We start from the raw sequence: 15,571 nt of genomic DNA on the forward strand, positions 1-15,571 counted from the left end.
AGCGTGATGTCCTTTAATTTGGGAGTGGGTATCATGTTCCCACAGTCAGTCGACAATAACTATAATTCATCCCTTTTATGAAATTGATGAATGAAATCAATTTCCCATCAACACGTCTCACAAAGAATGCGTTGTTGTTTTCAGCAAATCAAGATAAAATGTTAATTTCTCCATTTCTCCTTGTTATTCTTTTACCTCAAGAAATAATAGAACCGAAAATGGTATTCTATGTTCCGTTGTTTGATCCTCTCTCTCTCTCTCTCTCTCTCTCTCTCTCTCTCTCTCTCTCTCTCTCTCTCTGAAAACACTTGTCTACAAACAAAAGTACCGTGCCTTCTACCCTCACCCAGTAGAGTAACAAGTGTGTTGTGTCTGTTGTGCTCCTTTGTGTGCTTATATGTCTTTGTGTATGTCTATTTTGACACTATAAACACATCTGACCCAAACAACCACTTTGTCTTTTAAACTGATCACCATGTTGAACCAATTTACCCCTTTCACATAGGATTACCCATACTTACCTATAGTGGAGTACTGAGGTCAGCACAATTACTAAGTCACCGCCTTATTTTGAGGTCCCTTGAAACTTTGAACCACTAATTACCATACTATTATCAATAGGTTTGGATTTTAATTGAGAGGACGTGACTCAAACTTTACTTATCTCATGCCTAAATACAGCAAGTAATGAAAGAGCCTTCACTGTTATAGACAACGTGTGAAAAAAAATTATGATCTAATCTAGGGGATAAATTGCATTTTAATATGAGATATGGGCAATCTGTATCACAATTAAAACGTGCTTACAATGTCATGATAAATACAGAATTGGAAATGGAAGTAAGTTCATAGAAGGACATGCATATTCAAGTTGTCAAACAATGCATCGTGCATCCGATCATTGTAGGATTATGTTCTATTTTCAAAAATAGGTGGTAAAACTATTTCAAATATGTGGGAAATAATGTTACATGTTTTTCATCCCTTAAGTGCGAAGCTGAACATGCCATCACTGTTTTAGTTTATCTGAGAACGTCAGTGTTCTGAACTTTCTGGCAGCAGAAGCTTCTTAAACAGACAACGTGCTGAAGTTCTGAGATTTACGTCGCTGACGCTTCTGCATTGCCTATGCAGTTCTCTTCGGCTAGTGGTCTGTGTATTCATTATAAATGAAAATGTACTAGGTAGAACGATCTTTGTGCGCGATCTTCTCGGATGTTGAAGTAGTTTAAGGATGACTTGGGAGAATTATGGAAGCTTTTGTTCTGACCTCTTTATGATCTGTCATTCAGCTCGCCGTGAAAGATCTTGATATTTGATCCTCTAACATAATAGCCATGTCGTCTACACATCTTATATGTGTTTTCGTCAGCAGATTGTAGATGCCTGCCTCAGTGAGATCATCAGTGGCTCGGACCTTGTCCTTGCATTCTCAGCAAATTCATCAGGCAGTCCATGTGAAAATGGTTCAGCTTCTTGGCATGGCATCTATATACCTTCCATGTTTCATATGCATGCTGTTATGTAAACTTCATTGCATTGTTCATCAGTTAGTTGATTTTTAAAAAAATATTATTTGTTTATATGCTATGGTTAATTGTATTTGGACTTGACCGTACCCAAAATCATGTTTACTTTCTACCTGACTTTAATCGTTGTTTTTGGTAATGCTGTAAACAATTAATACCTAACAGATATTTTCACGATGAGTATGTGTTAATTATTAAGATTCTTACCTATGCCCGAATCATCCACATTGTGTATACTGTGTTTTGTATTATAATTTTAGTAATAGACTGTTTAATTATAACTAAGATTGTGTCTTGAAAACATTACGTTCCTTCTAGAATGAAATTTCCCATTAGGTGTGGTCAAGTAGAGGACTATATAAACTTATTTTTCAACAAAATTATTTATTCGTGTTGTCAGATCTTAGCCGAATCAGTTGCATTATTGTTCTGTCCAGTAATTCATTTGGGCTGGAAAATATTTATTCAAATTAGTGATTCACTGCAAATCCAAATGTTCCCCTAAAAGAAATATTCTTGGATATAGAGACTTGTATTTATAGTGAAATTTCAAATCAGGATATATTGTTAGATTACATTGGTGTGATTCAACAAAAGGCTGTTGATACATCGCAACGACACGGGCCACCACAGGCATACCACAACGTTCAGCGATGGATTTTTTATTTCAGAATACCAATAAAGTTTATTCAGATCTTAAATATTTAGAACTTCTGTCAATAATTCTAGGATTGTTTGGGACTTACTTCTCAATGACATAAGTTCTTTTCACATTTCCACTTTGTATTCTAGGGAAATAAATTATTTGTTGAATTTTATAAAACTTGTTAATTTTCACTTTTTTCTCTTACTTATTATTTAGGATAATATTTATGTAACATAAAATTGGGCCCTCGTCCTTGGGATATGAGTTTCTCTAAAGCATTTGAGTAAACGTTCGTTTTGAAATTTCACTTGCTTTGGATGTTTCTAAGTCACAGGAATTATTTCACAATTTATAACTCTTTTCTGAAACCAACAAGCTTTGACATAGTGATCTAAAGTGGAACTCTTTATTTTTAATCCCAGCCAAAAATGGTTAGGCTGCTTGCAAAAGGATGAATCGCTCCAGCTTGCGAGATAATATGATCTTTCCGAAGCAAGAACTTCTTTAATGAAGCAAGAATTTAAAAAAAAACTAAGGTCACGATCTTGTATTGAAACCAATACAGCTGTTGGGTCGAACAAACGCTAGTGTGGTTTTATTATGAAGAAATATGAACCAATCATGTAAAGATGTAGATCGGTTCTATATCACTCTCGTGCGATTCGGCCAACGGTATCCCTATAAAATTATTAAAGGACACAGGAGCTTCTCAGTCTTTAATTTCAGTTACATTGCCTTTATCTGAGAAGTCGTTTACTAAAGAAAGTGTTCTTTTTCAGGAAGTAGTATGCAGTTTTATTATTGTTCCTTTCCATTGTGTAAATTTGTCATCAAACATTGTCTCAGGACCCGTGACAGTCGGTACAGTGCGGTCCTTATCCATTGAGGATATTCGTTTATTACTAGGGAATGACCTAGCTAGATATAAGGTTGTAATTAATCCACTTTTAACTGAAAAACTTTATAGAATCAGAAAATCGATCCTATTGAAAAATGAAATCCCTGAATTATACCCAGCTTATGCAGTTTCTAAAGATATGACAAAGAAAGCTATTAAGAATGTTGATCAGGACATTACTCTTTTAGCTGACACATTTGATGGCCGTAGTTGCGCATTGTTTGTTCGTTTTTGTTCATTATCTGCCATGAATAATTGTATTTTGACATGACCTTCACTAAAATCAAGTCCGTTTCTTACCTGACCTAAATAACTGATTTCTTTTTATTCTGTAAACAATAATATGTATTTAATATTTTTCCTATGAGTATGGGTTAACTATTAGATTATTATATTTCCCCTGAGTCAAGGACATTGTGTTTGCTATATTCTGTAATATAATTTTACTAAATGATTTTTTATAACTTAGATTATATCTAACAAACATTAGGAGCCTTCAAACTTGTCCACTGCCCGTCATTCAATATGACGGTGGTCTCTGCCTACATCTGTAAAATTTTGTTTCAAATAAATAAGTTTCTTTTGTACATTTTTGAATTAAATGATTTATTTCACCAATGCAAAATGTAAAAATGAATTGTTTACATTAGAAAACTTTTGTACATATGGATTTCACACTTTTTTGGTAGGTGAGAAGTCAAACTATTCCACATATTTAAATCTCTGAAAAGGTATTTTCACATATATGTAAAAAAACACATTAAAAAACAAAGCCTACTAAAACAGTTGGAACTTTCTTCATTGCGCAGATGCTAACTAAACAAAGCCTACTAAAGCATTTGGAACTTTTTTCATTCCGCAGATGCTAACTACACAAAGCCTACTAAAACATTTAGAAATTTCTTCATTGCGCAGATGCTAACTAAACAAAGCCTACTAAAACATTTAGAACTTTCTATTTGCGCAGATGCTAACTAAACAAAGCATACTAAAAAAATTGGGACTTTCTTCATTGCGCAGACGCTAGCAATACAAAACCTCATCCATGTTTAACTCTCCCTTTCCATACTTAAGATCAAAACTCATTTATTTGGCTCTTGTTGTTTATGTGTTGTCCTTGCTTCTGCTGTTGTTGTTCTTGATTTCGATGTTGTTGTTTTTGCTTTCGTTTTTGTTCTTGATTTTGTTGTTGTTCTTCCTTTCGTTCTTGCTGTTCATGATATCTTTATTGTTCTTGCTTTGTTGCTGTTGTTCTTGCTTTCGTTCTTGTTGTTTCTGCTGTCTTTGCTGCTCTTGCTTTCGTTGTTGTTGTATTGACCTCTCTTGTAGCTGAAAATCGATTATAACTATAATGAATGGCCCTAGCAACACTATAATGAATGGCCGTAGCAACATTATAATAAATGAAAATAGCAACACTATAATAAATGGCATATACAACACTATAATTAATCAACTTAGCAGCACGAATGCTTCCCACGAAGTTTTAATAAATGTTCAAGCTACACGACTTCACAAATCATGAAAAACTTGTTATTCAATTCATATAAGTACAGATAATGATAAATAATAATAATAAATCTGAAGAAATAACTAATATATCTATAATGTAACTAATATATTTATGAATTGGCAAAATAAAGAAGAAGCCGTATGATATGTAAGTAGTTTCTTTCTGGTGTTATGCAATAATAGCCTGCAGTTTTCTGCGATCGATTGTGCGATTTTATAAGATCTATATTCTTGTACTGAATCTTTGTAAAAGTTTGTAATTAAATAAAAATAAGAAAATGGGTTTGCAGAAGAAGAAAAATCTGGTAGCAAGGGATTTATAGCAAACAAAATTTAGAATATGTATTTTATTGTCCATAGTTGTGTGCCGCCAATGCTGACGGCTTAGTCCAAAAACCTGCTACAAAAGTGTTTCCTTATTTCTGCGACAGTGATCATAACAATACCTGGGAGTGAATATGACAAACAGTACGTGATTTATGGCAAGCAATACCCAACAGTGATGATGACAAACAACACCTGCCATTGATTATGACAAGCAATACATGACAGTGATTTTGACAAACAATACTTGATAATGATTGTGACAAGCAATACCAGACAGTGATTATGACAAACAATGCATGACAGTGATTGTGACAAACAATACCTGCAATTAATAATCTTCCAAAGGGTATTTGAGTTATTCGAAGAGAATATTTATCCACGTTCATTCGTGCGTAAATCATTTCTTTCGTAACTATTACAGATGCACAGCTTTTATCAAGAAAGGTGTCTAGTTGTGTTTTGAAATTTCTTCACCCACTTTGGAAGCAGCGGAATAAACAACAAATACATAAAGTTTAATATACATGATGTTATATAAATCATGAATGGAAAAGATCATTATTTTGTCTTTTTACAGCTCTTTCTTAGATCCAAGTGTGACACTGATCGCAGAATGGTTAACATTGTTGTAGAAAATGTGATTGACAGTATGTTTTTTTCTTCAAATCGTACAGCATGTTTGTGTCATAAAACAGAAATAAAATCGAAACAGTTAAAATAAAATAGCACTCTTATTTGTTAATGGTGTGAGCGTGGAGAGTTATCAAAACTATTTCAGAGAATCTGTGGTTGGATTTTGTAATAATCTGAGATATTACTATGTTGTTCCATTTCGTTTCAGTATGAAGTTGAAGGTTTTAAGCTGAAAGTGAATAATCTTCTCCCAAAGGACGCCGGAAACTACACATGCATAGTAGAGAACAGATATGGCCATATTGCCTGGTCAACAAGGGTAGATGTTCTGCGTAAGTGTATAATCCCTAAAATTTACCATTAATGTTTCTCAGTCTGAGTGCTTCTCTTTCTATATATTTTTTCATTTTTATTCTTGACTTTTCACTCCTCAATATATATCTTTCTAAATATTCTTACTGCGGACAAAGTTGTTGTTTCAGTTCTGTATTGTTAAATTACCTATTTACGGATCACCTTTTTAATTCACCATATGCCAATAAAAATCATGTTCAACTCATAGTACAGTCCTGATATTTGTAAATGGATTTATTATAACATTGTACTAAATCTAGGGTATAACCCATTTGTATTTGCGTCTCCGTTTTATAGATTCATTGGATTTTAGTGATTAGTTGTTTGATTATGGAAAGTCTGTGCTGGGAAAATATTCCTTAGCCCGAGTACTTAGCCAATATCTAGGGGCACAGAGTGCAGAGCTGATGAGATTTCATGATGGCATGGTATAGTTTTGTTGTGATTTCAGGTTAGAGCCGCGTAAGTGCGCATGGGCCAAGTAGTTCCAGCAAATATCTAATTATAATCTAATGGTGTCGATTGATTGTGCATCTCCATGGGAACTATTTGTCATAGGGACTGATACTTTGTACAACGAAATAATGGAGAAGGCATGGTTTCATTATCTGCAGATGCTTTTTATTGTTGCTGTGAAGGTAGATTTGGTGGAGGGGTACATGTGAAATGAAACTTAAAATCATTGTTCGACTGACCGATGGATCGAGTAGGACAGAATTGGAAGATAGTTCCCTGTATTTTGGTGGCTGGTTTGTATCTATATTTTCTCGGCGTTCAGTACAGGTGCTACATTTCAGAAATCTTACAAAGAGAAACCATGAAGTTGTACGGTTGGCATGCAAGTCTGAAACTGTGATGCGAATGTGAAGTTGTGATATTTGTGGTCACTCAATGATTAGAGGAAACATATTTATAGTCTATTAGAACCTCCAGTTGACAACGCCAAATCCTTGGAAATAAGGGGGGCGGGGAAGACTTAAAGCTAATACACGCGAGCGTTGGATTCGCTCGGTAAAGAGAACCCCTAGGTGTATTACAAAATGTTTTCCTTTTCAAAAAAATCAAGGGTAATTATACACACACTTAGATGAAGCTTTAGAAATCATGGGTAGTTATACCCACGCATAAATAAAAGCGTTAGGAATGTTGTAATAGCCTTGCACATGCATACGTCTCTACTATCACAAAAACTGGTGCAGTCTAAATGGAAAAATTCACTAAACTCGGTTCAATCGTTTCCCCATGTTGCAAAATGGCACTATACGTATCTTGCTTATATCTTAGACAGACACCTTCATCGGAACAGAAACCCGAGGAGGGGTAAACACATTACAATACCAAAATGCATTTTATTCCCTAGTATACTGAACCTATTTATTATTATATAATAATAACAATGAGGACTTTGTAATAATAATAACAATAATGAGGACTTTGTATCGCGCATAATCTGTAGAAGTTCTAAGCGCTTTGAGGTAAAGACTGATATTTATTGTTTGAGGTAAAGACTGATATTTATTGTCTGAGGTAAAGACTGATATTTATTGTTTGAGGTAAAGACTGATATTTATTGTTTGAGGTAAAGACTGATATTTATTGTCTGAGGTAAAGACTGGTATTTATTGTTTTAGGTAAAGACTGGTATTTATTGTTTTAGGTAAAGACTGATATTTATTGTTTGAGGTAAAGACTGATATTTATTGTTTGAGGTAAAGACTGATATTTATTGTCTGAGGTAAAGACTGATATTTATTGTTTGAGGTAAAGACTGATATTTATTGTTTGAGGTAAAGACTGATATTTATTGTTTGAGGTAAAGACTGATATTTATTGTTTTTGAGGTAAAGACTGATATTTATTGTTTGAGGTAAAGACTGATATTTATTGTTTGAGGTAAAGACTGGTATTTATTGTTTGAGGTAAAGACTGATATTTATTGTCTGAGGTAAAGACTGATATTTATTGTTTGAGGTAAAGACTGATATTTATTGTTTGAGGTAAAGACTGATATTTATTGTTTGAGGTAAAGACTGATATTTATTGTTTGAGGTAAAGACTGGTATTTATTGTTTGAGGTAAAGATTGATATTTATTGTCTGAGGTAAAGGCTGATATTTATTGTCTGAGGTAAAGACTGATATTTATTGTTTGAGGTAAAGACTGATATTTATTGTTTGAGGTAAAGACTGATATTTATTGTTTGAGGTAAAGACTGATATTTATTGTCTGAGGTAAAGACTGATATTTATTGTTTGAGGTAAAGACTGATATTTATTGTTTTTGAGTTAAAGACTGATATTTATTGTTTGAGGTAAAGACTGATATTTATTGTTTTTGAGGTAAAGACTGATATTTATTGTTTGAGGTAAAGACTGATATTTATTGTTTGAGGTAAAGACTGATATTTATTGTTTGAGGTAAAGACTGATATTTATTGTTTTTGAGGTAAAGACTGATATTTATTGTTCTCGAGGTAAAGACTGATATTTATTGTTTGAGGTAAAGACTGATATTTATTGTCTGAGGTAAAGACTGATATTTATTGTTTGAGGTAAAGACTGATATTTATTGTTTGTCTGTGTATGCTACAGCCATTACTGGACGCGATGTTTCAGACATAAAAAGGACTACAGCTATCCAGTTTTAAATGGCCAGTGGATACTAACTTGAAAACTATCTAGATTCTATGCTGTAACCACTGAACTCTATCTGGGAACGGAACGAAAAATACAACATATGAAGTATGATGTACGTACGTACGTATGTATGTATGTATGTATTTATGTATGTATGTATGTACGTACGTACGTATGTATGTATGTATGTATGTATGTATGTATGTATGTATGTATGTTTGTATGTTATGTATGTATGTGTGTGTCTGTGTGTGTATATGTATGTGTGTATGTATGTATGAATGTATGTATGTGTGTGTGTGTGTATGTATGTATGTATGTATGTATGTATGTATGTATGTATGTATGTATGTATACCACATACGTTACAAATAACATGGCATTTAAAATGTTGGTATTAGGCAAATTGATATACAATACTATTGGTATATCGAATTGTGATCCGTCCATGGCGCAATAATAAGAATATATAAACATTCTTTCAACTGCAGGCCTATAGATCAATAATGAATTTCTACTCATTCATTAATCATAAACGACATATAAATATAACGATAATAATCCATGTTTTCTAAATGAAATTAAAATGGTACACAATTTCATCGGAATCCATTCTTTTTCCATTCCCCTTTCCCCTCTCGTGCGTAAGGACAAAAAATGATAAATTCTGGAGTGAGAAAAACATGTTGCGCTGGACGAAAACGTTAAAATTGAACTTTTACCAACTAACCTTCAGCAGTCTGGTTCGTCGTAACGGTATGTTTAAGTTTTCCTTGGGATCTATCTACAGTGTTCAAATATCAATGATACATAGCTGCAATAGCCAGTCGGCACTAGGCCTATATGTTAAATTTGTTGGTTACGAGGCAAACATACTGTAGTGTATTTAATGCTTTGCTGTTGTTGCTTATTAAACCTATTATAATGTCCTAAAAAAACGATTATTAATGATTAAATATAAAAATGTCCGAATGGTCGCTCCTCCCACCCTCTCTCTCTCTCTCTCTCTCTCTCTCTCTGGATTATCGTAGCTAGATACGGGCGAAAATCCATGAAAATACGAGCGTTACGGATTTTCGCTTGTGTCATACAACGATGTCTCTGGACCTATAAATGATGGTAAAGTTTAGTCAAACCGTCCCGGGGGGGTGGGTGGGCAGAGACACAGAGAAAGAGAGAGAGACAGAGAGAGTCAGAGACAGAGGGAGAATTGTATAGTCTTTAGAAATGTTAACTAAAGCAGCATAATGACTTAGATGAACTGTCAATATATTAAAGTATTTTAATTACCTCTTGTTTGTTCGTCATTTCGCTTGGTTTCCATTCCACGCTAATAGCCATACGCCAGTACATAAATGCCTGACAGTTCAGGTTAATTGTACAAGCAGCTGACCGTGTTTGTCGTGCACTATTTTCTTCATAAAAACCATATTTAATGTTTAAATCATGAGTGTCTTATATTGATTTAATAAATGTGAATAAAAATAGAAACTCAATAAGAAAACAATCAACTTATCAATTTGCATACGTGATTGTGAACAATAAGAAAAGTCGTAGAACTACATTTTGTAGCGGACACACTCGCAGGGATGTGAGGAGTTCATTCACTCGGTCAATACACAGTTGCCCGGAGCATAACTCCAGCAAATATGTGTATCTGTATGTGATATAAATAAAATATATGTATAGTATATACGATGTATCAATGATATACCACTCTTATAGAATCTGTACGCTGTATCAATGATATACCACTCTTACAGAATCTGTACGCTGTATCAATGATATACCACTCTTACAGAATCTGTACGCTGTATCAATGATATACCATTCTTATAGAATCTGTACGCTGTATCAATGATATACCACTCTTATAGAATCTGTACGCTGTATCAATGATATACCACTCTTATAATGTTTCATTAAAAGGAAACTCGGCAAGCCTTGTTTCCTCTTAATGAAACATTTATATATCTCGCGGTATATCATTGATACAGCGTATATACTATACATATTTCTGTACCAACGCTTTAAATGCCAAGTGATCTTTAATGTTTGTGGTATATATATATATATATATATATATATATATATATATATATATATATATATATATATATATATATATATATATATATGGGGGGGATCGACATTGCTATTTATTTTGGCAGATGTTAGGCTCTGGAATGTTACAATAAATGTTTCCGGTATTCACGTAGCGATATTGGATAGTTTTGTCGTAGTTTTCACTTTTACCTGAAGTCAGGATGTCCAACATGGCAACTGAAGGGAATTATATACCCGTAACGAATGTTCTAAAATAGGCACAATAGTAAGTTATGGTCAGATGGATGTATCGTACTGCATAGAAGAAGATATTGTATTGTATGAAAGAAGATATATGTTTGCTTTTGTCGCCATTTAAAGTGTACCATAAACAGTTCGTTATTAGCAAATGCTGTTGTAGTGCTACATCAGGGATATACCGGTAATTCTCGGGGTGAAATGAAGTATATTAAAATGGAGTGCGGTTATAATTTTAAAAGTAGGTCAATGAGTCACGCATTTTAGCACACATGAGGATAATTTAAATATTTATTGGGATGATTGTAACTTTCTTACCTCTCATGGGTGAATTAAAAATACCAGCATGATTTTATAATAAGTTCCTCCCCATTCAAGATTCATTAATTTATAGTTGAGTGTGTTTGAATAGTAAACAAGAACATTCACAAAGTGGAAACTTAATAACCTTTCTAAACAATCTATCCAAATGGTAATTTATGATATGAATAGTAATTATTAGCGGGAAAAATCTTCAGTGAACAACCATGACAATGTTATTTCAATACAATAGAATTAATATACAGGTGGATAGTCTAATATGAATTTCATCATGCGTACATACAAAGCATCAGGATAGTCTACTATTAATTTCATCGTGCGTACATACAAAGCATCAGGATAGTCTAATATGAATTTCATCGTGCATACATATGTAGCATCAGGATAGTCTGATATGAATTTCATCGTGCGTACATACAAAGCATCAAGATAGTCTAATATGAATTTCATCGTGCATACATATGTAGCATCAGGATAGTCTGATATGAATTTCATCGTGCGTACATACAAAGCATCAAGATAGTCTAATATGAATTTCATCGTGCATACATATGTAGCATCAGGATAGTCTACTATGAATTTCATCATGCGTACATACAAAGCATCAGGATAGTCTAATATGAATTTCATCATGGGTACATGCAAAGCATCAGGATAGCCTACTATGAATTTCATCATTGTGTCTTTCATATTTGGTGCATGACTGTAGATTGCATATAAGCTATAAATAGGTCTTGATAAATTTTAAAATCAATCCTAATAACAATATTGTTTACTGGTTTGGGGTAATTTTCCACAGGATGGGTGAGTCAAAAGGGTTCTGTTGCGACGTGAGATATTGAGAAATATGTCACGTGGGATATATTGTGACATAAATTGAGTAGGAAAAGATTGGAACGCAGAAACATGCAAATGTAAAGAGAAAAAGAAGAAACGAAAATGCAATTTAAATTAAAAGAATTAGAACTAGTAAGCAGAAAGCATTCCTCACCAAGTTCAAGTTTTGATGTCACCAAACATATTAGGTTAGTACCAATTCTAAAGAAAAAGAGATATATCAAAATTTTCAATATTTTGAGAAAATACCTAAAAATTTACGAAGGCCAAGAGAACACTAGACTTTGTTATTACATAGTGTACTTATTGGCAAAGTTCGTGAAGTCTATACTTCACTACAAGTAGAACGAAGTGCTAATTATGATGTGGTTGAGTAATGTATCTTCAAGGGTTATGAATTGGTACCTGAGGCATATTGACGTAGGTTTGAGAATGGTAGAAAAACAAACTGGGCAAACCCATGTCGAATTTTCAGGGGTTAAATTACAACTATTTGATTCCTGGTTGTCAACGAAGAAGATTGATAAAGAGTACGATAACCTTAGATAACTCATATTATTTGAAGAGTTCAAGAAATGCATCCATATTGATGTAAAGAATTATCTTAATGAGCAAAACGGTACAAAATTTGGGAGATGCTGCCTCCATAGCGGACGACTATTTGTTGACTCACAATTTCATTTGCTAATACGTTTTCATATCACCAGGTGTTTGGTCAAAAACAAACATTTCAGTCAACTACGAGTACTTCCAAGTTGTCAATCTGGCACAACTTTTAGGAATCAAACTTCTGATAATGATGATCAGAAATCCTTATCTCTTCCTATTTGCACTTATCGCAAGAAAATAAACAATAAAATAAAATACATTTAAAAAAGTAAGCATCAGAAGAATGATAGAACTGTTCCAAGGATTCTGCCAAGCCTATCCTTATTAAAATCTCAAGGGACACATGAGCTTCTCAGACTCTCTTTTTATCACCTTTATGTGAGATGTCTTCTTCTAGTGAAAGCGCTTTTATTCAGGGAGTATAGTGCGGCTTTATTAATGTTCCTCACCATTGTGTACATTTATTATCAGACTTAGTCTCAGGACCTGTGACTGGGGGAACAGTGCCTTCCGTGCCCATTGAGTGTATTCATTATTACTAGGCAATGACCTAGCCGGTGATAAGGCTGTGGTTAATCCAGTTGTAACTGACAACCCTTGTTTGAATAAAAAAGGATGATTTTATTGAAAAAGAAATCCCTGATTTATACCATACTTGTGTAGTTACTAGGACTATGGTAAAAGGAGCTCTTCTCTTGAGAATGATGTTGATCAGGAAATTATTCCTTTAACTAACATATTTATTAGTCAGTCTTTTGATAAAGTCATTTTGCTTCTCGCATTCTTTATTCGAAGTGAATTGATCACAGTGATCCTCTTTTTGCTACTCATCCTCTTAATTCTAATCAGGGTGAGAAAAGATAATCACTTGTTTAGCAAAAGATACCTAAGGCTCATCTGCAACCTATTCCTGCATTTGACGAACCATGTATCAGAATACTGGTAGATTGTGTCTGTCCCTTACCTAAGACCAAGTCGGCAACCAATAATTGTTGACTATTTTTTGTACGTCCACAAGATTTCCAGAGGCAATTACTTTCAGGAGTATTAAGATTAAAACTAAAGTAAAATTATAAAGTTCTTTTTACACTTTTGGCCTTCCCAAATCTGCTCAGTCTGATCAAGGTTCAAATATCATATATGGAATATTCCAACAATTAATGCATTAATCAGGCAAGATACATTTAATTTTATATCTTCTGCCTTTAACCCCTGGAAGTCAAGCGGCGTTGGAAAGATTTCATAGGATTTTTAAGAATATAATTCGCTTAGATTGCTTTGATAAGATTAGGATGAAGGTGCTCATTTGCTATTGTTTGCTGTTAGAGAATTAGTTCAAGAATCATTAGGTCTTAATCCTTTTTGAACTGTTTTGGACATACTGTCCGTGGATCATTGAAATTGTTAAAAAAGAGAAACTTCTTTCAACCTCAGAATCAGGGATTAATCTTCTAGACTGGTTCTGTTTCAAATATAAGGTTTCAAAGGCATGTGAAGTAGCAAGAACTAATATTCAATCTACTCAATCAACTTAGTTAAGGTATGGCATAAATACAAAAGAAAGGAATTTTGAGCATGGTGATAAAGTTCTGGCTATCTTGCCCATACCACAAACTCCTCTTTATGCTATATATTATGATCCCAACATAGTTAAAAAGAATGTAAAAGACTTAAAACAACACTCCTGGTAGGCGGAAAAAGAAAAATCTTTGCCACATATATATGTTAAATGAATACGTAGACAGAGATAGCCTTGTTAATCATGTTAATTCAATCAGCTTCGTTGTACTTGTCCAACAGAGTGATGATTTAAATGATGGAGTGCACTCGGACTGTAGTGACTTTGGTTTGGCCAGTTTTCGGAATTCGAAAAATATCAAACAATTTGGACCAGAAACTTTCACATCTACAGCCACAAGAGACGTGCGAATTTTAACAGCTGTTATGTGAATATGAGTACTTGTCTCCAAACGTTCCAACAGGAACTATTCAATTTATAATGATAATGAGATTGTAGATTCTGCACCTTTGAAACAGCATCTCTACAGAATGATTTTTATTTAACATGAATGTTTTAAAATTTAAATTCAATATTTGCTGGAGAATGTTTGATGGAGAATGATTTTATTCAACCAAGTAAAAATAATTGGAGGCTGCCATGTATTTGTATGACGAAACAGGTATGTGCACCGACTATAGAAACGTGAACAGTGTCACCAGGACAGACGTATTTCCAGCACAAAGAGTCGATAACTTCATTGACACAACTGGAAATGTAAAATATGTCACCAAGCTTGATCTTTTGAAAAGATTCTGGCAAATTCTACTCACGGAAAGGCCGAAGAAATTTTGGCATTTGCGTCTTCAGATAACTTTATCAATATAAAGTAATGCCATTCGGTATGAAGAATTCTCCCTCAACATTCCAGCGTTTAATGAAAATGATAAAATCTGGTATAAATGGCTAAGATGCGTTCAGTGATGGTGTAGTTATAGACAACGATACCTGTAATGATCACCTGGAAAACATTCGGAGATTCTTTGATCGACTCAGTGATGCAAGTGGGAAAATTAATTTAAGTAAAAGTGAGTTTTGCCACGCTTGTGTTAAATTGTTAGTACATGTTGTGGGACATGGTCAAGTTAAACCAGTATAAGTTAAGATTACATGTATCTCTGAATTCACAGTGCCTATCTGTTAAATGGAACTGATGGTGTCAGGATAATATGACTGGGTGGGACATCATGCTGCGGCATGATCCCCCAGAGCTAGACATCACTACAAACTGCCACAGTGCAGACATCGTTGTGACATGTCTGAACATTTTTTAAAGCTACGTTAAAAGTCCAAATCCCACTGTCTGTATGTCTGTCTCTCTCTCTGTCTCTGTCTCTCCCTCTGTCTCTGTCTGTCTCTCTCTCTCTCTCTGTCTCTCTCTCTGTCTCTCTCTCTATCTCTCTCTGT

The 15,571-nt window shown here is 34.0% G+C and overlaps 1 protein-coding gene across 2 annotated transcripts in view; it reads left to right on the forward strand.

The window, feature by feature from the left end:
- LOC149779686 (fibroblast growth factor receptor-like 1) overlaps positions 1-15,571 on the forward strand; it is a 197,535-nt gene that overhangs the window by 61,347 nt on the left and 120,617 nt on the right. For both annotated transcript variants that reach the window (XM_089940531.1, XM_089940532.1), the window contains exon 7: positions 5,754-5,877. In XM_089940531.1, coding sequence (XP_089796657.1) covers positions 5,754-5,877 — 124 coding nt within the window. The remainder of the gene's footprint in view (positions 1-5,753; positions 5,878-15,571) is intronic.

The sequence above is a fragment of the Sinohyriopsis cumingii genome, chromosome 17 (genome assembly GCF_028554795.1).
Source record: "Sinohyriopsis cumingii isolate HCF-2022 chromosome 17, ASM2855479v2, whole genome shotgun sequence".
NCBI lineage: Eukaryota > Metazoa > Mollusca > Bivalvia > Unionida > Unionidae > Sinohyriopsis > Sinohyriopsis cumingii.